This window comes from Bombina bombina, chromosome 6, assembly GCF_027579735.1.
Source record: "Bombina bombina isolate aBomBom1 chromosome 6, aBomBom1.pri, whole genome shotgun sequence".
Classification (NCBI taxonomy): domain Eukaryota; kingdom Metazoa; phylum Chordata; class Amphibia; order Anura; family Bombinatoridae; genus Bombina; species Bombina bombina.
In genome coordinates, this window is record NC_069504.1 from 110,099,930 (window position 1) to 110,126,681 (window position 26,752).

The following is a 26,752-nucleotide window of genomic DNA, read 5'->3' on the forward strand; positions in this document are numbered from 1 at the left end:
CGTGTGGGACAAGTTCATGGTATGTGCAGTCTTTTGATTCTGGGGAGACTGAGTAGCTCAGAACAGACTGGCCTTTATTTACTATACCAGGAAGGGATAATCAACTTGCACAAAGACATTTATATGCATGGGTATTCCCCTCTTTGTTATGTGAGCTGGAATTCAGAGATTCAGCCGTGATAACAGTGGGCTCTTTAAGTTATTAGCCCGGTTGGAGTGTGGGCTTGACACTGGGGATTGTTACCTGGAGTTCTTACTCCGGTGGATTCTGCCATAACATTTGCCAATAATAGGCAGGACACTTTAAGGGGGCACATCGTTTGTTTTTTTTATAGTCCGGCATTAGTATTTCTCCCATGCGGTTTATTAATTATCCGGGTGAGTTAGTTTGCCGCCCACGAAGGGCAGGGCTTAGCATTTGCGCGCTTAGCCGCGCAGTTGGTATTCTGGATTCAGACGATTGCTAGTATACCTCGAGGCTCCGGTGTTTCCTAAGTCCGCTTGTTTCAGTAATATTCACAAGCGGTCTTAGGCACACCGTAAACGGAGTGATAGTCGGCTCGTAGGGACAGGCAGGTGCCGCAGCAGAGCTGTGGCGAGGTGCAAGTGTACATTTTCTGTCCCTAAGGCATTACGCATAATTTAGAGAGTAAATTCATAGGGAAAACAAGAGTAAAATCATAGTTATCTGTTTTTACATTATTGAGTGCTGAGCAGTAAAATTTGTACAACGCACAATGCACTCGTTTTTTTCAAAGTCTTTGTTCTCAGTTATATTAGGCTGCTTGCATGTTATTTATATTTTGAAGACAGCTTATTTCTCAGTACCACGACCAATATTGCTTTTGCTTATCTTTTGTCATGGCTGAACTTCAGGACAGTACATGTTCTATGTGTTTAAATGCCAAAGTGGCGTAACTTTTTGTCCCTCATGCACTAAGAGGGCATTACAGTTTAGAGTGCAGATTTTCTTAAATAAAAGTATGTCTAAGGCGGATGTTTCTCAGACTGATGAGACTCAGAGTATGCCACAACTTTCTCCCCAAGCGTCACAGCCCTTAACGCCCGCTCAGGTGGTGCCAAGTTCCTCTACAGTTTCTGCTGCAATTACTCTGCAGGATATTGCTGCGGTCATGTCATCTACCCTTTCTGAGGCGTTATCTGTCTTCCCGGTTCTCCAGGGCAAACGCAGTAGGAAGGATAACCTCATGGTCAATACAGCTTCTGATGCTTTAATGGCGATCTCTCATGTACCCTCCCAGGGCTCTGAATTGGAGGGCATGGAGGTTCTATTCGAGGGGGAACTTTCTGACTCAGGAAGTGGCTTACCTCTAACGGATCCAGATGCAGTTTCCTTCCGGTTTAAACTTGAACACCTCCGCCTGTTATTGAGGGAGGTTTTGGTGACTCTGGACGACTGTGATTCAATTGTGGTTCCTCCAGAGAAATTGAGTAAGTTGGACAGATACTTAGAGGTCCCTTCTTATTCGGATGTATTTCCAGAACCTAAGAGAACTTCAGAAATTATTGCTAAGGAATGGGAGAGACCGGGTATTCCTTTTTCCCCTTCTCCCGTTTTCAAGAAGATGTACCCTTTCGCGGACGCCATTAGGGACTCTTGGCAGACGGTCCCTAGGGTGGAGGGAGCTATTTCAACCTTGGCTAAACGAACTACTATCCCTATCGAGGATAGTTGTGCTTTTAAGGACCCTATGGATAAGAAATTGGAGGGGTTGCTATTGCAGCCGGCGGCCTGCATTGTTACAGTTACGACTGCGGCTCCTTATTGGTTTGATGATTTAGAGGAGTCTCTTAAAACTGAGACTTCTTTGGAAGAAATACAAGATAGAATTAAAGCACTTAAGTTAGCTAATTCTTTTATTACAGATGCTTCTTTTCAAATTACCAAAATTGGCGGCTAAGAGTTCAGGATTTTCCATCTTAGCAAGCAGAGCTTTATGGTTAAAATCTTGGTCTGCTGACGTGTCATCTAAGTCTAAGCTTTTGGCTATTCCTTACAAGGGAAAGACCCTGTGCGGGCCTTACTTGAAGGAGATTATTTCTGACATCATGGGAGGTAAGGGTCATTCCCTCCCTTAGGATAAGAAATCCAAACAGAGGGGTCAACAGGGTAAGTTTCGTGCCTTTCGAAACTTTAAGGGAACCCCCTCTTCCTCTTCTTCTAAACAAGAAGGTAACTATTTGCAAGCAAAATCTACCTGGAGACCAAATCAGTCTTGGAACAAGGGTAAACAATCCAAGAAGCCTGCTGCTGCTGCTCCCAAGTCAGCATGAAGGGTTGGCCCCCGATCCAGAAACGGATCTAGTAGGGGGCAGACTGTCTTTCTTCATCCAAGCTTGGATAAGAGATGTTCAGGATCCCTGGGCATTAGAAATAGTGTCTCAGGGATACAAGTTAGAATTCAGAAATTATTCCACCAGAGGAAGGTTTCTTCTTTCTCGATTGTCTGTAGACCAGATAAAGAGAGAGGCGTTCTTACGCTGTGTAAGAGACCTCTCCTCCATGGGAGTAATTTGTCCCGTTCCAATACAGGGACAGGGGTTTTATTCAAATCTGTTCGTAGTTCCCAAAAAAGAGGGAACTTTAAGACCTATCTTGGATCTCAAGAGTCTAAACAAGTTTCTAAGAGTTCCATCTTTCAAGATGGAAACTATTCATACCATTCTTCCATTGATCCAGGAGGGTCAATTTATGACTACCGTGGATTTAAAGGATGCATATCTTCATGTTCCTATCCACAGAGATCATCACAGGTTCCTGAGGTTTGCCTTTCTGGACTAACATTTTCAGTTTGTGGCTCTGCCTTTCGGTCTGGCCACGGCACCCAGAATTTTCACAAAGGTTCTGGGGTCTCTGCTGGCGGTTCTAAGAGTGGGGCATTGCAGTGGCGCCTTATCTGGACGATATTCTGATCCAGGCATCGTCTTATCAGCTGACAAAGTCTCATACCGACATTGTTCTATCCTTCCTGAGGACTGGGTGGAAGGTAAATCTGGAAAAGAGTTTGCTAGTTCCACAGACAAGGGTTCCCTTCTTGGGAACTCTAATTGACTCTCTATCCATGAAAATCTTTTTGACGGAGGTCAGAAAATTAAAAATTCTGAACACACGCCGAGCACTTCAGACCAATCCTCGGCAGTCAGTGGCTCAGTGCATGGAGGTCATTGGATTGATGGTAGCGGCAATGGACATCATTCCGTTTGCGCGGCTTCATCTCCGGCTTCTGCAACTGACCATGCTCAGCCAGTGGAATGGAGATTATACAAATTTGTCTCCTCAAATAAATCTAGATCAGAAGACAAGGGACTCTCTTCTATGGTGGTTGTCGCTGGATCATCTATCCCAGGGGACATGCTTCCGCAGACCCTCATGGGTGATAGTGACAACGGATGCCAGCCTGTTAGGATGGGGAGCAGTCTGGAACTCACTACGGGCTCAGGGTGTATGGACTCAGACGGAGTCTCTCCTTCCATTCAACATACTGGAGTTGAGAGCCATATTCAATGCGCTTCAGGCTTGGCCTCAGTTGGTTTCGGCCAAATTCATCAGGTTCCAGTCGGACAACATCACAACGGTAGCTTACATCAATCATCAGGGAGAAACAAGGAGTTCCCTAGCGATGACAGAAGTATCCAAGGTAATACAGTGGGCAGAGTCGCACTCTTGCCATCTGTCAGCGATCTACATCCCAGGGGTGGAAAACTGGGAAGCGGACTTTCTGAGCAGACAGACGTTTCATCGGGGAGAATGGGAACTCCATCCGGAGATTTTTTCCAGCCTGGTTCTCAGATGGGGCAGGCCGGAGTTGGATCTCATGGCATCTCGTCGGAATGCCAATTTTCCGAGATACGGGTCCAGATCCAGGGACCCCCAGGCCGAGCTGATAGATGCATTGGCAGTACCCTGGTCTTTCAGCCTAGCTTATGTGTTCCCTCCATTTGCTCTCCTTCCCCGGGTGATTGCTCGAGTCAAACGGGAGAGGGCTTCGGTGATCCTCAACGCTCCTGCGTGGCCTCGCAGGACTTGGTATGCCGATCTGGTGGACATGTCATCTCAGCCACCGTGGAGGCTTCCATTGAGGAAAGACCTTCTCAATTAGGGGCCCTTCCATCATCCGAATCTAGTTTTTCTGCAGCCAACTGCTTGGAGATTGAACGCTTAATTTTATCTAAGCAAGGGTTTTCTGATTCGGTGATAGATACCTTGATTCAGGCTTTTAAGCCTGTTACTAGAAAGATTTACCATAATATATGGCGTAAATATCTTTATTGGTGCGAATCCAAGGGCTACTCATGGAGTAGGGTTAGGATTCCCAGGATTTTGTCTTTTCTCCAAGATGGATTGGAGAAAGGGTTGTCAGCAAGTTCCTTAAAGGGACAGATTTCTGCTTTGTCTATTTTGTTACACAAGCGTCTGGCAGATGTTCCAGATGTTCAATCTTTTTGTCAGGCTCTGACTAGAATCAGGCCTGTGTTTAGACCAATTGCTCTTCCTTGGAGTTTGAATTTAGTTCTTAAAGTTCTTCAAGGGGTTCCGTTTGAACCTATGCATTCCATAGATATAAAGTTATTATCTTGGAAGGTTTTATTTTTGGTTGCTATTTCTTCTGCTCGCAGAGTATCTGAACTTTCCGCATTACACTGTGATTCTCCTTATCTTATTTTTCATTCTGATAAGGTGGTGTTACGTACCAAACCTGGTTGTTTCAAATAAAAATATTAATCAGGAAATTGTTGTTCCTTCTTTGTGTCCTAATCCTTTCTCTGTGAAGGAGCGACTGTTACATAATTTGGACTTGGTCCGTGCCTTGAACTTTTACTTACAGGCCACTAAGGATTTTCGTCATTCATCTTCCCGGTTTGCTGTGTTTTCAGGGAAGCGTAGGGGTTAGAAAGCTACGGCTACCTCTCTTTCTTTTTGGCTGAAGAGTATCATCCGTTTTGCGTATGAGACTGCTGGACAGTAGCCTCCTGAAAGAATTACAGCTCATTCCACTAGGGCGGTAGCTTCCTCATGGGCATTCAAAAATGATGCTTCTGTTGAACAGATTTGCAAAGTTGCAACTTGGTCGTCTCTTCACACTTTTTCCAAATTTGATACTTTTGCCTCGTCTGAGGCTGTTTTTGGGAGAAAAGTTCTTCAAGCAGTGGTGCCTTCCGTTTAGGTTACCTGTCTTGTCCCTCCCGCTTCATCTGTGTACTATAGCTTTGGTATTGTATCCCATAAGTAAGGATGAAATCCGTGGACTCATCGTATCTTGTAAAAGAAAAGGAAATGTATTCTTACCTGATAAATTTATTTCTTTTACGATACGATGAGTCCACGGCCCACCCTGTTTTTTCTGAGACAGGTCTTTAATTAGTTAAACTTCAGTCACCTTGGCTTTTCCTTTCTCTTCCTAACTTCGGTCGAATGACTGGAGTGGGAGGGAAGGGAGGAGCTATATATACAGCTCTGCTGTGGTTCTCTTTGCCTCCTCCTGCTGACCAGGAGGCGATATCCCACAAGTAAGGATGAAATACGTGGACTCATCGTATCGTAAATTAAAAAAAATTATCAGGTAAGAATAAATTTCCCTTTTTTTCATGATCTAGACAAAACACACAATTTTAGCCTTTTAATGCCGTTCTATTCCATCATAATTACACTGGGATTTAGAGCCGTTATGACGGAATAGAACGTCATAGCCAACGGCTGTCCTGAAGCCTACTGCACTTCCTGGATTTGATCACGTTCTGGAGGGCGTTCCTAGGGTTATAGGGACGCACCCCAGACACGATCCAATAATTGAAATCTCGCGATCGTTTGCATGATCGTGTGATTTCAATTTGTCTACATCGGAACAGTTGTTTTCCGATGTAGACACTAACCCTGGCAGGAATGGTTAAACAACTTTCCAAGTTACTTCTATCACCAAATTTTCTTCACTTTCTTGCTATTCTTTGTTGAAAAGCAGTAAGGTAAGCTCATGGGTGTGCAAGTGTCTGCAGCACTATATTGCAGCAGTTTTGCAAGGATGTTATACGTTAGCAAGAGCACTAGATGGCAGCACTATTTCCTGTCATGTGCTCCAGATGTGCACGCTACCTATCTAGCGATCTCTTCAAAATAGAATACCATGAGACTGAAGCAAATTTGATGATAATATTAAATTGGAATTTTTTTTCTATCTGAATTAATGAAAGAAAAAGTTTGGGTTTCATGTCTCTTTAAGTAACCCTGGCTGGAAACTGTCTAACAGATAAGATGGGAAATAAGGATGGATCTGATCAATGTATTGCTGATGGGTTTAGAGGTAATTTTTAATTATGCAGTTATTGCAATTTTTCCTAATTAAATACACAGTTATTAAACAAGGACCATACAGTGTGCCTGTCACATAAGCATATCATTTTACTTTAACCACCCATGGGGGTTTCAGACGGTTTAGTTTTTGGTAGTTTAAAAATGGAGTTTTACTTATTTTGGCCTAGATTTGGAGTTTGGCGGTAGCCGTGAAAACCAGCGTTAGAGGCTCCTAACGCTGGTTTTAGGCTACAGCCGGTATTTGGAGTCAGTCAGGAAAGGGTCTAACGCTCACTTTTCAGCCGCGACTTTTCCATACCGCAGATCCCCTTACGTCAATTGCGTATCCTATGTTTTCAATGGGATCTTTCTAACTCCGGTATTTAGAGTTGTGGCTGAAGTGAGCGTTAGAAATCTAACGACAAAACTCCAGCCGCAGAAAAAAAAAACAGTAGTTAAGAGCTTTCTGGGCTAACGCCGGTTTATAAAGCTCTTAACTACTGTGCTCTAAAGTACACTAACACCCATAAACTACCTATGCACCCCTAAACCGAGGTCCCCCCACATCGCCGCCACTCGATTAAATTTTTTAACCCTTAATCTGCCGACCGCCACCTATGTTATACTTATGTACCCCTAATCTGCTGCCCCTAACACCGCCGTCCCCTATATTATATTTATTAACACCTAATCTGCCCCCCACAACGTCGCCGCCAGCTACCTACACTTATTAATCCCTAATCTGCCGTCCGCACGCCGCCGCCGCCAGCTACATTATAGCTATGTACCCCTAATCTGCTGCCCCTAACACCGCCGACCCCTATATTATATTTATTAACCCCTGTAAAATCAGTGGATATAGGAGGCGCTATAGAGCCGTAGGATATATAGATATAAATAAATGTAAAATTCAGTGTATCGTGACCAGTTAAAACATTCAAAAAATTAAAAATCCAAAATTCCAATGACCCTTAAGGGATACGTTAAAATACTATTTATGTGCAAAATCTGTGATAAAAAAATCGGTGATAATTAAAAATAAAGGAAAATATCTACGTATATATATATATATAAAAACAATTTATCCAAGTGAAAAATCAAAGTGAAATAAATGCAGTATCAAAGTGCAATCAATGATCAAGTGACAATAATTAGTAAAACACAGATGTGATATTTAATAAGTCAATGCATAAAAGGTTGACACAAACAATCCATATAACAATCAATCATACATAAAATAAAGTAAAACCGGTTAAACATACACACTATACATAACCCCTCAGATTCCCCAAATCAAATGGGGCTGGCGGAGAACACCTATAATGACTGTGTTCTAATCTTGGTGTTGGTAGTTCAAGGGGATCCCCCAAAGAAGATGGTCCGGAATGACAATGTGGGTTTAATTATTGTAAATCCAAAGATATTATAAATGTTAATGTTTCTGAATGGTGCCGTTATATCCCCAGTCTTATTTGGTCACAAATAAAAGCCCACAATGGTATAGAGCTCCTTCCTTAATATTCTCTTAGTTAAAGGCAATCAAGTATTTATAACTTAGCCGGGAGGCTCTCCTACCTTCTTACAAGTGTCTGCCAGCGATCTCCTTACCTGGCCCGACACTCCGGCTGCTCCTTTAGATGTCTGCTCAGCGAAAATCCCGTGAGTGACGTCACCCGGTTCCGGATCCTAGGTGACCACTTGCGCAAGTGTTTGTTTCCACAGGATGTCCTCATTGTGGGCTTTTATTTGTGACCAAATAAGACTGGGGATATAACGGCACCATTCAGAAACATTAACATTTATATCTTTGGATTTACAATAATTAAACCCACATTGTCATTCCGGACCATCTTCTTTGGGGGATCCCCTTGAACTACCAACACCAAGATTAGAAAACAGTCATTATAGGTGTTCTCCGCCAGCCCCATTTGATTTGGGGAATCTGAGGGGTTATGTATAGTGTGTATGTTTAACCGGTTTTACTTTATTTTATGTATGATTGATTGTTATATGGATTGTTTGTGTCAACCTTTTATGCATTGACTTATTAAATATCACATCTGTGTTTTACTAATTATTGTCACTTGATCATTGATTGCACTTTGATACTGCATTTATTTCACTTTGATTTTTCACTTGGATAAATTGTTTTTATATATATATATATATATATACGTAGATATTTTCCTTTATTTTTAATTATCACCGATTTTTTATCACAGATTTTGCACATAAATAGTATTTTAACGTATCCCTTAAGGGTCATTGGAATTTTGGATTTTTAATTTTTTGAATGTTTTAACTGGTCACGATACAGTGAATTTTACATTTATTTATATCTATATATCCTACGGCTCTATAGCGCCTCCTATATCCACTGATTTTACATTCTTAATTCTCTATTGTCTAGGGAGGAGACAATAACCTTTAGTGAGGCCAAGTAGGTTTTTGGTCTAGCGCTATACCCTATCCGTATCTGTCTTATTTATTAACCCCTAACCTGCCCCCCTCAACGTCGCCTCCACTTATTAACCCCTAATTTGCCGAGCGGATCTCACCGCTACTATAATAAAGTTATTAACCCCTAATCCGCCTCACTCCCGCCTCAATAACCCTATAATAAATAGTATTAACCCCTAATCTGCCCTCCCTAACATCGCCAACACCTAACTTCAATTATTAACCCCTAATCTGCCGACCGAATCTTGCCGCTATTCTAATAAATGTATTAACCCCTAAAGCTAAGTCTAACCCTAACACTAACAACCCCCTAAGTTAAATATAATTTAAATCTAACAAAATAAATTACCTCTTATTAAATAAATTATTCCTATTTAAAACTAAATACTTACCTGTAAAATAAACCCTAATATAGCTACAATATACATTATAATTATATTATAGCTATTTTAGGATTTATATTTATTTTACAGGTAACTTTGTATTTATTTTAACCAGGTACAATAGCTATTAAATAGTTAAGAACTATTTAATATCTACCTAGTTAAAATAATTACAAAATTACCTGTAAAATAAATCCTAACCTAAGTTACAATTAAACCTAACACTACACTATCAATAAATAAATTAAATAAAATACCTACAATTACCTACAATTAAACCTAACACTACACTATCAATAAATTAATTAAATACAATACCTACAAATAACTACAATGAAATAAATTAACTAAAGTACAAAAAATAAAAAAGAACTAAGTTACAAAAAATAAAAAAATATTTACAAACATAAGAAAAATATTACAACAATTTTAAACTAATTACACCTACTCTAAGCCCCCTAATAAAATAACAAAGCCCCCCAAAATAAAAAATGCCCTACCCTATTCTAAATTACAAAAGTTCAAAGCTCTTTTACCTTACCAGCCCTGAACAGGGCCCTTTGCGGGGCATGCCCCAAGAAATTCAGCTCTTTTTCCTGTAAAAAAAAACACATACAATACCCCCCCCCAACATTACAACCCACCACCCACATACCCCTAATCTAACCCAAACCCCCCTTAAATAAACCTAACACTAAGCCCCTGAAGATCTTCCTACCTTGTCTTCACCTCACCGGGTATCACACCGATCCGTCCTGGCTCTGATATCTTCATCTAAGCCCAAGCGGGGGCTAGACATCCATCATCCGACGGCTGAAGAAGTCCAGAAGAGGCTCCAAAGTCTTCATCCTATCCGGGAAGAAGAGTAGATCCGGACCGGCAACCATCTTCTTCCAAGGCATCTTCTATCTTCATCCGATGAGGACCGGCTCCATCTTGAAGACCTCCACCGCGGACCCATCTTCTTCCGACGACGACTTCCCGACGAATGACGGTTCCTTTAAGGGACGTCATCCAAGATGGCGTCCCTCGAATTCCGATTGGCTGATAGGATTCTATCAGCCAATCGGAATTAAGGTAGGAAAATTCTGATTGGCTGATGGAATCAGCCAATCAGAATCAAGTTTGATCCGATCAGCCAATCAGATTGAGCTTGCATTCTATTGGCTGATCGGAACAGCCAATAGAATGCTCCTGCAGTTTTCTCCTTCCATTTAAAAATTACACAAAATTCACGACGCAGTTGTTTTAAGATATTAAAGGGACGCTCCCATGCAGCCTGTTGTGTCTCATAGGTGTTTGTACTGCCAGAGAGTAAGTTCTGGTACCATCATGCAACAGCTTTTGTATGAATATGGCAGCCCTTAGATTTATAGCTACCTCCCTCAATAAGGCTGGCATTTTGTCCCTGAAATGTACACCATACTCTATTACAGGTGTTTCTGGGATTTCACACATTGTAAAACCTTTTGTGCGCCACCAGGGATTGTGTCCCTCCAGCTGAATAGATTCCCTATACATCTGCTCCTTGTTAAAGGGACACTCAAGTCAAAATAAACTTTTATTATTTAGAAAGAACATGCAGTTAAGACAATTTCTAATTTACTTCCATTATCAAATTTTGCACAGACTTTTTATATGCACACATTCTGTCGAAACAAGATCCTACTGAGCATGTGCACAAGCTCACATTGTATATGTATGCTAGTCTTTGATTGGCTGATGTCTGTCTTATGTTATAGGGGGCCGGCAAATGAGAGAGAAATTTAATTTGTCAGAAAAAAATCTACAGCTTCTTTGAAATTGAGTAGGTGTTAACACTGAGTTTTCCCAGAGTGGGAAAGGAAGGTAGCATCCCCCCTTTTATGGCAGGCCATAAAAGCCCTGGCTGAAGTTATTGAATAATTTATCATTTTAAAGCACACATATCCTTTCTAAGCAAATCCCATTGTGACATGATGACTATTTTGATACTAAACATGACATGTCTATTATCTTTAGTCATCCTCTAACATAAAAGTGATAAAAAAATGTCTTAAGATATCCTACTGTTTTCAACTCCAATTGACCTCAGTCTCTGTCTTTATGAAGAACCTTGTTTTCTGTTACCCTGTGCTGACATCATCTTTGGCCTCAAACTGACTTGAAGCACCAGGTCTCTGTTTGTAAGTAATAAACTTTGGTCAAGTGAAATTTAGAAATTATTTAAAACGGGGCATCTGTTTTTATAAGGATAAACAATGGGAAATACATGGAAAAACAAAATAACACACACAGAAAGTTAACCCCTCATAACCTAAAATCATTAAAGATAACTAATTTCTTCTTTTTTTCTTTGCCTGACATGTCTGTTTTTTTTGTTATCTTGCTAATGGGTTGTGTTTTATTACTCAGCTACAACTCTTTCTTCATATCTACATAAAGAATATTTGCATGGACAGAATACATATTAAATGATACACAAGGCTGATGAAAGTGTTTTATTGGTGAAAAAAGCAATAACATGGAAGAGAAAAGTAAAACGACAGCAGGTTTACATAATAACTTGTGTGGGAACTTGCTAATGTTTGAATGTTGCACAAGATTTTTTCAACCGTGTTCTCCTGTAGGAAAAAGAAAATAGATTTGTTAGAAACATTAGGTCATATTTACCCTGGAAGCAACTGTGGGAATGAAACGTTTCATGATGTAAACCATAGCAAGTTAGTAACTGCTCACAGAGTTACTTTTCAGCTACCTCTTTTCCTTTCATCTGCATGGTGAAAAAAAGCAGGCAATCCGCAGCATTAGTGCTGAGTTCACACTTTGCTTTACTTTTGATCTTTTGGGATTTCACAGTACACTTCCTTAAACTGAGAAGGGAGAGAAAGTGACTGTGCCTGCACATGCCAGATGCACACTCACTTCAAATCCCAGGACAAGCATCCTGATTGGATGCACCAAATTCCTCTACAATAGGATGCGGCTACTGAGGACATTTTGGGGTAAATCTTCCTTTTTTTACATAGAGACATTCAGTTGATATTTTTTGGCTAAAATGCAAGTTTGTAAAAAGCCCCAAAATAAGGAGGATTAGATACAAGGTAATCACAGAGGTAAAAAATATATTAATATAACCGTGTTGGTTATGCAAAACTGGAGAATGGGTAATAAAGGGATTATTTATCTTTTAAAACATTTTCAAGAAGCCTGTCCCTTTAAAGGGGGAAGAGACACCTAATCATAAGGCTACATAATTTCCACAATGTATTGAAACAGCTGTATCCATTGCCCATGCCTTTTTTTTTTATATACTCATGTGGAGACAAGTCATTCCAACCTTCACAATGCCTCTTATCTCAGTGCATTTTTACAGTTTTTCACATCTAGACAGCACTAGTTCATGTTATCACTCCAGTGAAGTTATTTATGAGTCAGCACTGATTGGATAAAATACAAGTCTGTCAAAAGAGCTGAAATAAGGGGGCAGTCTGCAGAGGCATAGATACAAGGTAATCACAGAGGTAATATGTATATTAATATAACCGTGTTGGTTGTGCAAAACTGGGGAATGGGTAATAAAGGGATTAGTTATCTTTTAAAACCATTAAAATGTTGGCGTACACTGTCCCTTTAATCATGAAAGTTTACCATGTCCCTTTATACAATGGCTGCACAGTGGCAGCACACAGTACTGTCCTGGCCCCTTAAATTGCATGGAGACATAATCAAAACGGGTTGTCATGAGACTATTCTACATGATGGTCTATTTGTTTTAATTACTTCATACAGAGATATAAAATCTATTCTTTAAGGGGCTAGTCATTTCTCATTTTGCTAAACCATTAGGTATGAGATGCATCTCTTCCTATGATTTACTCACTACTAACAACACACAAGATTATAGACCCCTCTTACATTTCATGCTTAAAGACTTCCAGGGTCATTCTCTCAGGTTGGTCTTCAACATTGGTTTCTTCTACACCAAGCGTTTTTAGAGCTGGAAGCGAACAAGGGAGGAATTACGTTACATACACAGAATGTTGTTTCTTGACGTGTTAAAAAATATATTGAATATCAAAGAATAAAAAAAATAAAAAATAATATTTACATATACTATAATGTTTATTCAAAGTAACTAACATTTTTAGTGTTTAGTAATGGAGAAAACAACAAAAACAATCTAAATAATGTACAAGTCTATATACAAATTACTATTATTTTTTTGGTTCAAAATAATGCTTTATTGGATATTATAAGATATTATAAGAACATCAGAACTGAATAAGTTTCTATTAAACTACAGCATCTGACCTGGGGAATGTTTAACATAAGCAGATACTACTTGTATCCAGTCTCATTGCATTCTATCATTTAGAATAATTTAAGATTTACTCGCTAAAATAAGACGCCAAGATATAATAAAGTTAGTCCACTGTAAACCACCATAAATCAGCTGATTATACTAATTATATCATATGATGGGGAAGTGTCTACGACCATGCCCTTGCCAAGGCTAACTTTCAAACAGGATTACAACCCCCTCCCCAAACTTGTTTTTCCCCATTTTCCTTGCAACAGAGTGTATCCACCAAATATTTAATGAAATAGCTTCCTCGCCATACCAGCACTAATATAGGGGAGATTAAAATAAAACTAGAATGATGTAATATGTGCTCTATACCACTGGAGAAAGAATTCATAATATAGCTCCAACAGTGTCACACAGTGAATAACTTTATTTATAAATAATATGAATGCTTGCCCTTGCATTTAGACAATCACATTAAAAATAAATAATATATAAATGCTTGCTTCATTCTTTAGATATTCTTTGTTGAAGGAATGCACATGGGTGAGTCAATCACACAAGGCATCTATGTGCAGCCACCATTTAGATATGCTTTTCAACAAAGGATATCAAAACAATGAAGCAAATTAGATAATAGAAGGAAATTGGAAAGTTGTATAAAATTGGATGCTCTAAATCACAAAAGAAAACATTTGGGTTTCATGTCCCTTTAACCACCACAGCACTTTTCCATTTTCTGTCCGTTTGGGACCAAGGCTATTTTTACATTTCTGCAGTGTTTGTGTTTAGCTGTAATTTTCCTCTTACTCATTTACTGTACCCACACATATTATATACGGTTTTTCTCGCCATTAAATGGACTTTCTAAAGATACCATTATTTTCATCATATCTTATAATTTACTATAATTTTTTTTATAAAATATGAGGAAAAAATAGAAAAAAACACACTTTTTCTAACTTTGACCCCCAAAATCTGTTACACATCTACAACCACCAAAAAACACCCATGCTAAATAGTTTCTAAATTTTGTCCTGAGTTTAGAAATACCCAATGTTTACATGTTCTTTGCTTTTTTTGTAAACTATAGGGCCATAAATACAAGTAGCACTTTGCTATTTCCAAACCATTTCTTTTCAAAATTAGCGCTAGTTACATTAGAGCACTGATATCTTTCAGGAATCTCTGAATATCCATTGACATGTATATATTTTTTTTTAGTAGACATCCCAAAGTATTGATCTAGGCCCGTTTTGGTATATTTCATGCCACCATTTCACCGCCAAATGCAATGAAATACAAAAAAATTGTTCACTTTTCACAAATTTTTTCACAAACTTTTGGTTTCTAACTTAAATTATTTACAAACAGCTTGTGCAATTATGGCATAAATGGTTGTAAATTCTTCTCTGGGATCCCCTTTGTTCAGAAGTAGCAGACATATATGACTTTGGTGTTGCTTTTTGGTAATTAGAAGGCCTCTAAATGCCGCTGCGCATCACACGTGTATTATGGCTAGCAGTGAAGGGGTTAATTATGTAGCTTGTAGGGAGCTTGCAGGGTTAATTTTAGCTTTAGTGTAGAGCTCAGCCTCCCACCTGAAACATCAGACCCCCTGATCCCTCCCAAACAGCTCTCTTCCCTCCCCCACCCCACAATTGTCCCCGCCATCTTAAGTACTGGCAGAAACTCTGCGAGTACTAAAATAAAAGGTATTTGGCCCTTTTTAAAAAAAAAAAAAAAAAAAAGCATATTTACATATGCTGATGTGTAGGATCCCCCCTTAGACCCCAACCTCACTGATCCCCCACCAAACTGCTCTCTAACCCTTCCCCTCTGCAATAATGGGCGCCATCTTGGGTACTGGCAGCTGTCTGCCAGTTCCCAGTTTTGTAACAAAATGTGCCTTTTTTTTTAAAAAAATTCCCTTTTCTGTAGTGTAGCTTTCCCCCCCCACCGAGACCAACCCCCAACCCCTTCCAGGTCCCTTATATTATATTTTACTATAATGGTGTTTTTAATTTTTAACCTTTTTTTTCTGTAGTGTAGCGGTTCCCACCCGCTCCCGCCCCGTGCCCGCCCACCACCCCCGTGCACGCGCGCGCTCCCGTAGCTCCCGCCCCCTCCACTCCACACTGAGCACCGATGGCCGCCCACCCACCTCCCACGTAAGCTCCCACCCACCAACGATACCGGCCACCGATGTCCGGTGCAGAGAGGGCCACAGAGTGGCTCTCTCTGCATCGGATGGCCAAGGGGGGTTATTGCAGGATGCCTCCATATCGAGGCATCACTGCAATAACCGGAAAGCAGCTGGAAGCGAGCAGGATCGCTTCCAGCTGCTTTCCAGACCAAGGACGTACGCCACACGTCCTCGGTCATTAACTGTATTTTTTTTGAGGACGTGTGGCGTACGTCCTTGGTCGTTAAGGGGTTAAATCGCTGAAAATATGCATCAAATTGATTCAAATTACGAGCAAAATCGACTATCTAAATTATCATTGTGTGAAAATTGTCAAATGTAGCTCAAATCGCTGCAACATACACTCTTTATTTGACCGTAATGATGCTAATCCACCCGTACAAATGACTCCATTTGACCAAATAAACATTTATGAAACATTCGACTGGTACGTTCGCATGTCAACTGAAGCAATTATGATTCTCAATCTACCACCTTTGAGCTCAGGAGGGTGCCATAGGAATTAAAGGGATGTTAATGCGATGTTACTAGACTACAAAAGGGTGTAAAAAAACGTTCTAGAGATTATCTATACTATAATCACGCTTGTAACGCTTCCGTTGCCGTTGTCAGTTGCACGCGCAGCCTGCAGTGGGACACAGCTTCAGCACTCTCAGCTGTTAAAGTGAAAGTCAATTTGGATGAATTAGTGCCTGTTTTTTTCATAATCCTATTAAAAACAAGGGCACTTTAATTCATCAAAATTGACATTTCACTCCTTTTCTTCAAAAACTTACCTTTTAATCCTGTCAGCCGCTGCAGCGCTTCCTCCGCCCGTCGCAAACCCTCTTTGCGGGTCCAAAATGACGATTTCGGCTTCCTCAAATGACGGTGTTGCATCAGGCCATGATCCCCCGGGGGGGGAAGCCATGATTGGAGGAAGCTGGATTCGTCATTTCTGACGTAAGAAGAGGCTTCCGATGGCCGGGGGAATCGCTGGAGCGGCATTAAGGATTAAAAGGTACGTTTTTGAAGAAAAGGAGTGAAATGTCAATTTTGATTAATTAAAGTGCCCTTGTTTTTAATAGGTTTTTTAAAAACCGGGCACTAATACATCCAAATTGACCTTCACTTTACGTTACAGCCAAGACCTGGAGCTCCTGAAGCTTCAGGCATCTGCCGCATATGGAGCGAGAGCGTGAACGGTGCTCCACCTTCATATGAGGGCAAATGCCTGATCGTTACAGACGGTGACAGTGTGTGTGTCACCGTCTGTAACGATCTTCTGCTGGTGCCGGTAGGAGGCGGGTGGGTGGCTCAGCAGCGGAGAGGGAGGGAGTGGGAGGGCAGCTACATTACAGAAAAGGGGTTTGGGGGTGGCTATATGGTGATTGCGGGAGGGGGGGGGTGGTGGGACCACTACACTACAGAAAGAAAAAAGAATAAAAAAAGGGGATTATATAGCTTATTGCATTTACCATTATTTTATATCATGCTATATAAGGGTTGTCAGTTTGTTTGTGTACTAGAATATCCATGGTAACTGTGTTAATTAGATTGGACACATATGTTCTTAAAGGATTACTTTCTGTTATAATTTTTAAGCTAAACAACTAACATATTAAAGTTAATAAACATTAATTAAAACCTACTGACCTATATTTTCTCCAAAACGAAGTTTCATAACGTTCTAAAAGTTATATATTTTATTCGCCGATGATGTCACGTTATCCTGCCCACTATTTTCAGCACTGAGTGTTCAAAATACTTAAACCAATAACTTTGTGTTTAAAGCGCCATTTTGAAACCTAGGTATTGTAAACGGATTGGTACAGAGCAAAGGATACCCACGGAGTGGGTTTGGAAAACAATTAAATTTGCAGATAAGATTTCTGATATACGGTAGAGATATGTTTTTTTTTTTTTTTTATTTTATTTATAACCAACACATGGTACAATGACAGAGTACACATCCATGACACACCACGCAGGGTGCAATAAGATAATAAAAGGTTGACAAGGCAATATGGTGTCCAGTAGCGCATTTTTACTAGATATAGTAGCACGCAGTGCTCACACATGTTTTAGAGACTGCCAAAGATGCATATGAGCTAGAAGGCGTTCTAGCATGTATACTCCCCTGCACCATGGTGTTGGGGTTTTATTATTTTTATAAACATACAAACCAACCTAAATCTAATTTAACATAAAATACAAACACACAATCCAAACTTGCAGGCTGACTCATTCACACAAACAAGGAGTAAATAATCTCTCCACATAGACGTTGAGCCACATAGCATGAGTAGTCTATTGTACAGTGCCCCATTCCACATTAGTAGCCAAGTTTCTTGAGGCATGAGGTAACAAATTAAATTACTAAGCAGCTTGTATGTTTACCTAGACTATATCGAGAGTTAATGGGCTCTATGTTTATAACCTAGTGCTGAGAGTGCTACAGTAGTGTTTACATGCATCTTTGGTTTGAGTCAGAGTATTTCTATCAAGTCAGGAGGAGCCTCTAGGAGCCAGTACATGCACTATGTCACCAAGCAGCTTTATATTGTCATGCAAATTAGATAGCCGATACATTCAGCATTAAAAGCTCATTGAACGGGAAGGCATGCAAACTCATGGTGGGTTCTATGTTGGTAGCATGTTGCTGGGGTCATTATGATAGGTTACACAACAGTAAACATTTTGAAAGTAATAGTGCTCTTGGGAAGTATGAGAGGAACATGGAGATTCAAAGTGGTATTCACTTTTCAAGAACAAGGATTTTTGTGAGTTGATAAATATACACTAAGAGCTGATATACTTCGTCCCCAAGAGGGCAAAAAAAAATAAAAATGAATGAATAATAATAAAAATGAAGCAATGAAAACTAAGTGTAGCACTAGCACACACGCACATAACATAACACATTAAAGCCTAGAAAGCAAGTCATAGGGACTGCTGCCTAACAAGTTAGCATAGTTGATGGAATCGAGCGGCTATATATGGGTATTTAAATATGCTGGGCATATTACTATGACCTAAAGGCTAAGCGAGGGAGGCAGCTCTAAGATTTAATTATCCAACAGTGAGAGTCATGAGTGCATATAAGGAGGTTATGTTATGAGCCATTTTTTTTAGGCTATGCACAGAAGCCAGGGTGATACAGGGGGCAATAAACATCAAACATTTCCTTAATGAACATTGCACAACACACATAGCAACCATTTAAATGAGAGATAAGAAGATGTGCACAATGTGGGACTACTGGACTGATGTCAGACGTGCACAAACACTGGAGTGTGGTTTCAGCTTTCACAATATAATATTATAGAGTCTTTAGATTCAATCGTTCCCAAAGTATGATAGTCATTAAATCAGCAAGGCATTTCTATATAAACTGGAACAGAGGTTAACCATTGCGATTGTTCACTGTCCCCAAGTAAACACTTCAGGGCATGTGCATTGCTCGCTACCAAACCGGCAGCATTACAAATAGAATATCCATTAGGTGTATATTTAGCTATGGCAGTTATAAAGGACAAAACAAAACTTAGGCATAAAACAGCATAGGACAAAGTAGGTAGAATGAGCGAGTCCAGCATATATACAGCTCCGTATGATAGATGTACAGCCTGTTAACAAAACAAAATGTGCTCACATCTCCCTCAGCGGTCCGGTCACTTGTATAGCCGTTAGGTGAAGATGCTGCAGTCCCCAAGAAGGTTTGAATCCATCATGCGCGGATTTATCCCACTCCAACTCTGAGGCTGAGACACAGCGAGGGGCCAGATATAGGGGCATAGAGCCGAGGAGAGTCATCAGCAAAGCCTGTGGGGCCAGAGGCAGTAACCTTCGTGCCGAAGCTACTCGCGGTCTGAACATAGTGCCAGGGGGAGCAAGAGACAGGGTGTGCAGGGTCATTAGGCTCCGTCCTCAGGCTGAGCGGCCAGTCTCCAGACAAAGAGACAAAGTCTGCAGCGACATCAGTGGGGTGATGCGTTTGACAATCACTAGCTATTCCAGTCTCCCCAGCAGCCCATTCACTCATCTGCGTTAGGGCTTTGACACAGCCTGTATTTCTCACCGGGAATGCCATGCTGATGTCCAAAATGGGTGCAGCTGAAAAGGCCTCTTCTGCATGCATCTTGCCAGCTGATATCGGTAGCGGCACTCTCACCCCGGTAGGGGAAGTTTTTATGCTGTCATTTGCTCGAAACTCTTGTGTCTCCCAGAGCAGTACATCCATAGCAGCCGTTAGGGAGTCAAGCACGGGCTGAAAAATGTCAATAAGGGAGGAAATAGTGCACTTCATCTTAGTTCCGCAGAGAGCACTTCCCCTCCCCCGAAAAAAAGGAATGGGTTTAAATTTCTTTGTATGCCTTCTCGGTGGCCAGGAGTTGGAGCTTCCTAATCCCACAAGTTTCCCGGACACAATGATTGTCAAGGGATATCTGGATGGCCTAAGATTCAGCCACTGTTCACTCAATGGCAGCTGACATACACAGAGCAGTGAGAAGCAGTGGCCATCTCGCTGAGCCGCTCACCGGAAGTCTCACGGTAGAGATATGTTAATGAAATGCTATTGATAAAAAGCGTATTTGGGGTAGTTAGTTAGTAACAGGCATAGAAAATATTTACTTACAATGGCTCTTTAACTAATACTCTACCTAATATATAAGGGTCAGTTTGTATGTGTACTAGAGTATCCATGGTAACTGTGTTAAGTAGATTGGACACACATGTTCTTAATTAATATTCTACCTATCAGCTGGGTTTATGTGTTTTATATAGCAAGTGTAAGCTCATTTTTTTTTATACATTAGCCTGAGGAAACAGCCCCATAGAGGCTGAGAAACGTGTTGCTTTTAATAAAGTACTATTTTAATTAATACACTTGCTGCTGTATATCATTTTGGGGATCCCACATATCCCTGGATCTGGTTTGGGAACCTATTTGTCTGCTGGTATCCTGGAAACAGTCAGCTGGGCGGCTGAGAAGTCCCAGCTTGTGATTATTGCACCTGGAGGTGCTTTTTAATATGTAAGTTTGCATATTCCTTATATACACACATATTTGTACATACTGTGCTGGGCTATGTTGGCTCTGTATCCCTGTATCTAGGGACCTGGTGGACCCCATAGGCAAAGTTTACTACACAAGATCTGGCTGCGTCTGGTCAGTTTGCTGGGCAACTGTGAGGTTCCAGTCTGTCTTCTCGCACCCCTTGGTGCAATATATTTGCGAGTATAATTCTTACAATTTCTGTTTTCCCCTTGTCATTTTGGTATTAGGCCATTGGGCGCCTCTGTGTTCTTCTTTTTCTATTTTAAAAGGACTCAACAAGTATACTAAATTAAAAATAACTTTTAGAACTGTACTTATTTATGAACAAGAATGAAAAGGATTTTTGAAAATGGCGACCATTTTAAAAACTGTATGACAAAAACAAAACAGTCACGTAATGGTCATGTGATTGAGAAGAACGAAAAAATTTCAAGGTAGATTAAATTATAAATACGTGACATCGATGATTCATATTTATCATCAGTATAATGCTCTTCGCGTGAGTTAAGACCCTTTTTTTAATCTAAATAAGGAAGCCAAATTTAGATTTGGGGCAATGATGTAGAGCGAGCGTAGTTAACCCAGCAAATGTTATCAGGTTGACACTTGGATGCCCAATGGCTTGAGTGCGTTATTTGCTTTCACTCACATCCCACCATATTTAGAATTTCCATAGAGCATTGTATCATACAAACATGCATATATAATCCGTGCTGTGAAAAAGAAAAATCTCAAAGAAAACAAATATTGGAGTTTATAGCAATTTGAACATAGTATCATAAGATTTTAATATATTTAAAACGCATTTCAAAGACAGAGATGTTAATATTTGGTTCCATTACTACTCACCACCCACAAACTGTTCTTTTGTTATATACCCTTGTCCTGAAGGGTCAAGGACTCCAAATATGGCATCCAGATTAGACTCATCAAATAGGCACGGATAATCCACATCTGCCCGTCTGGCATATTTCAATTTTTCAAGTAGATTTATCAGAAACTCTCTGGGTCTTTCTGTAAAGATAGTAACATTAAGGCTAAAAGCTAGAAATTGACATTAAATAGATTCAGTTGTATGTATACCTAAAATTAAGCATGTCAAAGCAAGCAACTTCAATCGTTAGCTGAAATAGCTGCTTTTCACTTTGAAACAAGATACACTGAAAATATGAATACATATGTATTATTTGTAGAAAAGCTATGTAAACGGAAGACTATAGCACTACTTAAAGGGACATGATACTCATATGATAAATCACTTGAAACTGATGCAGTATAACTGTAAAAAGCTGACAGGAAAATATCCCCTGAACATCTCTATGTAAAAAGGAAGATATTTTACCTCAATTTCCTCGGCTAACCAGAGTAAGTGCTGTGTAAAAAGTTATACTTCAGTTACTTTCCAGCTGCAGGTAAAAATGAAAAAATGAACAGCAGCCATTCAGCATCAACAGTGCTGAGGTCATGAACTATTTTACTGTGATCTCATGAGATTTCACTTAACTCTCATGAGATTTCATAGTAAACTTCCTTAAACTGAATAGGGAAATAACACGAGTGTTCATGAGGCTCACTACTTTGCCTGTCCTGGGACAGACATACTGATTTGCTGCTTAAATTACAATGGGGTGTGAATACGTAGGACATTTTGAGGTAAAATATCTTTATTTTTTTACATAGAGATGCTCAGGTGATATTTTCTAGTCAGCTTTTTACAGCTATGCTGCATCACTTTCAAGTGTTTCAACTTTGGGTATCATGGCCCTGTAACCTCTCAGTGGGGGTTAGAGAGATTTTCGTATATCTGAAATAGCCGATTCTACTCATTGGCCTCCAAGCCATAATTAGCATTTAAAATACCTATTAGGATGTGTGTTTAGACAGAGCTAACATGAGTAGGTCTGCATTACCTTCAGGCTCAGCACATTTATATGGGTATGTCATTAAGAACAATAGGTAATAGGTATAATTAATAAAATTAGCTATTTAAAATACAAAAATAAACATTAAAGGTAATTTATCAATATTTGATACTCTGCAGTAGGTATAACAAGTCATTTAGAACACATTAAAGGGACATTAAACACAACATAAATGATAGATAGAATGATGTGTTCAAATAAATGATTAGTCTGAGATTAACATGTAGATTTATTTTTTAAAGTTTAATTATCTGTTTAAATAGTGACAAAATAAGATTAAAGGTTTAGTGTATATAAAACAATGGGAGCTGCCATGTTGTAATTTAGGTTAACTTCTCTGCTGTGGCCAATGAGGGACAGTTATAAATAGGTCACTAGAGTGTGCAGCCAATAGCTGTGTGGAATATAACAGTGTTCTGCACTTACATTTCAAACAGGAACTGAAAAGCTCACAATTTCAGAATAGAATTACAGGAAAAAGGAGACAACATACATAAAGAAAGTATTTTGCAGAGTTTTATATATATATATATATATATATATATATATATATATATATAAGATTTATCATTTTATATTACCATCTGAATGTGTTTAATGTCCCTTTAAATGGACAGTCTACACTAAAATTAGTTATTGTTTAAAAAGAAAGATAATGCCTTTACTACCCATTCCCTAGCTTTGCACAACCAACATTGATATATTAATATACTTTATAACATTTAAACCTCTAAATTTTTTCCTGTTTCTAAGCCACTACAGGCAGCCTTTTATCACATGCTTTTTTTTTTATTTGCTTTTCACAACAGGAGGCTGCTGGTTCATGTAGGCCATATAGATAACATTGTGTTCACGCCCGAGGAGATATTTAAAGGGACAGTCAAGTCCAAAAAAACATTAATGATTCAAATAGGGCATGTAATTTTAAACAACTTTCCAATTTACTTAAATTCACCAATTGTGCTTTGTTCTTTTTGATATTCTTAGTTGAAAACTAAACCTAGGAGATTCATATGCTAATTTCTTAGACCTTGAAGGCCTCCTCTAATCTAAATGCATTGACAGTTTTTCACCACTAGAGGGCATTAGTTCATGTGTTTCATATAGATAACATCGAGCTGATGCACGTGAATTTACAGAGGCTAAAATGCAAGTCTGTCAAAAGAATTGAAATAGTGGGGCAGTCTGCAGAGGCTTAGATACAAGGTAATTACAGTCAGAGGTAATAAGTGTATTATTATGACTGTGTGGGTTATGCAAAACTGGGGAATGTGTAATTAAGGGATTATCTATCTTTTAAAACAACAAACATTCTGGTGTTGACTGTCCCTTTAACCCTTTCGTGACAGGGTTAAAGTGCATACATCGGAACACCTGTTCCGATGTAGACAAATTGAAACTACGCGATCGTGCATACGATCGCGAGATTTCAATTATTGGATCGCATCTGGGGGGCGTCCCTACAACCCTAGGAACGCCCTCCAAACCGCGATCAAGTCCTTGAAGCACAGAAGGCTTCAGGACAGCCGTTTTTTTATGACGTTCTATTCCGTCATAACGGCTTTAAAGCCCAGTGTAAATATGACGGAATAGAACGGCATAACGGCGTTAAAAGGCGTTAAAAACAACACAGTAATAAATGCAAGTCAATAGATAAATCATGTGATCAGGGGGCTGTCAGAAGATGCTTAGATATAAAGTAATCACATAGGTAAAAAGTATGTTAATATAACTGTTGCAAAACTGGGGAATGGGTAATAAAGGGATTATCTATCTTTTTAAACAATAACAATTATATTGTAGACTGTCCCTTTAATGAGAAACAAATAGCACAAGTTTGACTACTATTCTGTCAATACCCTAAATTCAGATGCAAGAAGAGGTTGATAAATACCTGCTCTATAACTGGATGAAAAAGGGAATTCATCTCTAACTGTATACTGTTGTCAGAAAGTGTAGATTAACTGCTGTACTGTATATGGCTAACAAAGGGCATAACCTGTCTCACAGTTATGGGGGCTAAAACAATATGATGTAAATATTTTATAAATCCAGTGTGGAGGAGAAGTTGTACTCTTTAGTCTCAGAGCACATATGTATATAATATCACACATCTGTAGACCCTCTGTAACATCAGTAGTTCAGGCTCTGTTTAAACGAGCTGAGTCATTTGCAGTAAGTTTTGTAATTTTCCTTTAGGAGAGAATTGCTGTTTTATATTTCTCAAACATATTCTGTTTTAGCACTTGTGCCCTATGTTTCATCTAAATGCTCGGCTGCTAGGAACAGCTACAATGCACAGCGAAGCAAACAGTCCCAGCACTCTCAAGCAGACGGAGAATTAAATGTCTGCACTAGATCACACGAGATTAATAACGGTAATTCTAATGATCGGTTACCCGGTCGGTGGTAAAGCAACTGGCTTGTCAGGTTGTCCATTAGCTCTAAAATCTTGTTTTCCCGCAGATACTCTTCAGCTTCCAGTTCTCGTACGGACGCCATATTTGCCCAAGTCCAGCGTTATTCCTGTTGCTAGGAGACCTGAAACCACTAACCAATCACATGCCAATTACATTCTTGCTCCCGCCCATGCAAAAATCTTTATTTAACCGGACAGATTAACAGTCAGAGTGTGCTGGTCTTTGTGATGTTTTGATTGACGTCACCTATTTATTTTAATTGATTACTTGAAACTAGATTAAAGTACAAAATATATCCTAAATTAGACTCTTCAACCTTTAATTTTAAATACAACTATCACAGCATCTTAGTGATGTCTGACTGAGATAGCAGCTCTGTTCTCTATCCTCAGCCCACAACACATGCAATCTATTTCATCATGTGAAAGTTTTTTCCTCACTAGTTACCACTACATGCACACTATGGGGTAATTTACCATTGTGCAGACGGACATGATCCGCTGTAGCAATCATGTCTGCCGCACATCGATAAATGCGACAGCATACGCTGTTGGCATTTATCATTACACAAGCATTTCCGGTGAACTGCTTGTGCAATGCCGCCCCCTGCAGATTCAGGGCCAATCGGCCGCTAGCAGGTGGTGTCAATCTACACGATCACATGAGATCGGGCGGATTGATATTCGCAGCCTCAGAGTCAGTGGACAAGTTAAGGATCATCAGTCTTAAGACCGCGGCTTCTTAACTCCTGTTTCTGCCGGAAACAGATGCATTGGGCCGATTGACTGCTTGGTAAATCTCGCCCGTATATATGAACACACTCATATGAGGCATTGAGAAGGTTTTTTATATCCATTTGATTATTTGTTTTTGTATTGAATACGATTTTTAAACTTTACTCAGTAGCCTCTGATTGGTAAAATCATTCCAACATGGCCCTTTCAGGTAAGAAGGTTGGACACCCATGGTGTACGTCAGACATTTTTCATGACATCAAAGTGAAAAATAAAGTTTCATGGTGAGGTGAAACATGCGAGTTTGAGAAAATGTTCAATTTCCTTCTACTATTAAATTTACTTTGTTCTCTTGGTTTCCTTTGTAAATAATACCTAGGTATGCTCAGGAGCAGCAATGCACTAGCTGACTGGTGTCTACACACAAAAGCCTATTGAGTGACCAATAGACCTATATAGCTCTTTGAAATGGTTTTTCATGATTCAGATAGAGATTCAGATAGAGAATACAATTTTAAACAACTTTCCAGTTTACTTCTATTGTCTACTTTGCTTTGTTCTCTTGGTAGCTGCTGTTGAAAAGCATATCTAGGGAGCTAGCTGCTGATTGGTGGCTGCACAAATATACCTCTTATCATTGGCTAATTGATGTATTCTCCTTTAATAAAAGTTACCAAGACAATGAAGCAAAGTTCATAATAGAAATAAATTGGAACATTGTTTAAAATTGTATGTTCTGTCTGAATAAGAAAATAAAAATGTTGGGTTTCATGTCCCTTTAAACAAACAGTAATATGAATAGTGCAATAATATAACACATTCAGAGAAGGACTGGCAACTTTTAGCCCAGGTGTCCCCCAGGTAGAGCAACTTCACCCCCTTTCAAGTTTTATATTTGATATTAAAAACAAACAGAGAAAGCGAGTATATAGCTGATTTAGTGTATATATAGTTATATAATAGATTAGAAGCCTCTCACATTCACCCATGG

The 26,752-nt window shown here is 39.5% G+C and overlaps 1 protein-coding gene across 1 annotated transcript; it reads right to left on the reverse strand.

The window, feature by feature from the left end:
• Positions 1-11,615: 11,615 nt before the first annotated feature.
• EFCAB10 (EF-hand calcium binding domain 10) lies at positions 11,616-25,118 on the reverse strand. The gene is made up of 4 exons (XM_053719757.1): positions 25,007-25,118; positions 21,535-21,699; positions 13,048-13,129; positions 11,616-11,753 (listed from the first exon to the last, which is right to left on the reverse strand). Exons 1-4 carry the CDS (start codon positions 25,107-25,109, stop codon positions 11,711-11,713), a joined length of 393 nt encoding a protein of 130 aa, XP_053575732.1. The 5' UTR covers positions 25,110-25,118; the 3' UTR covers positions 11,616-11,710.
• Positions 25,119-26,752: the final 1,634 nt, after the last annotated feature.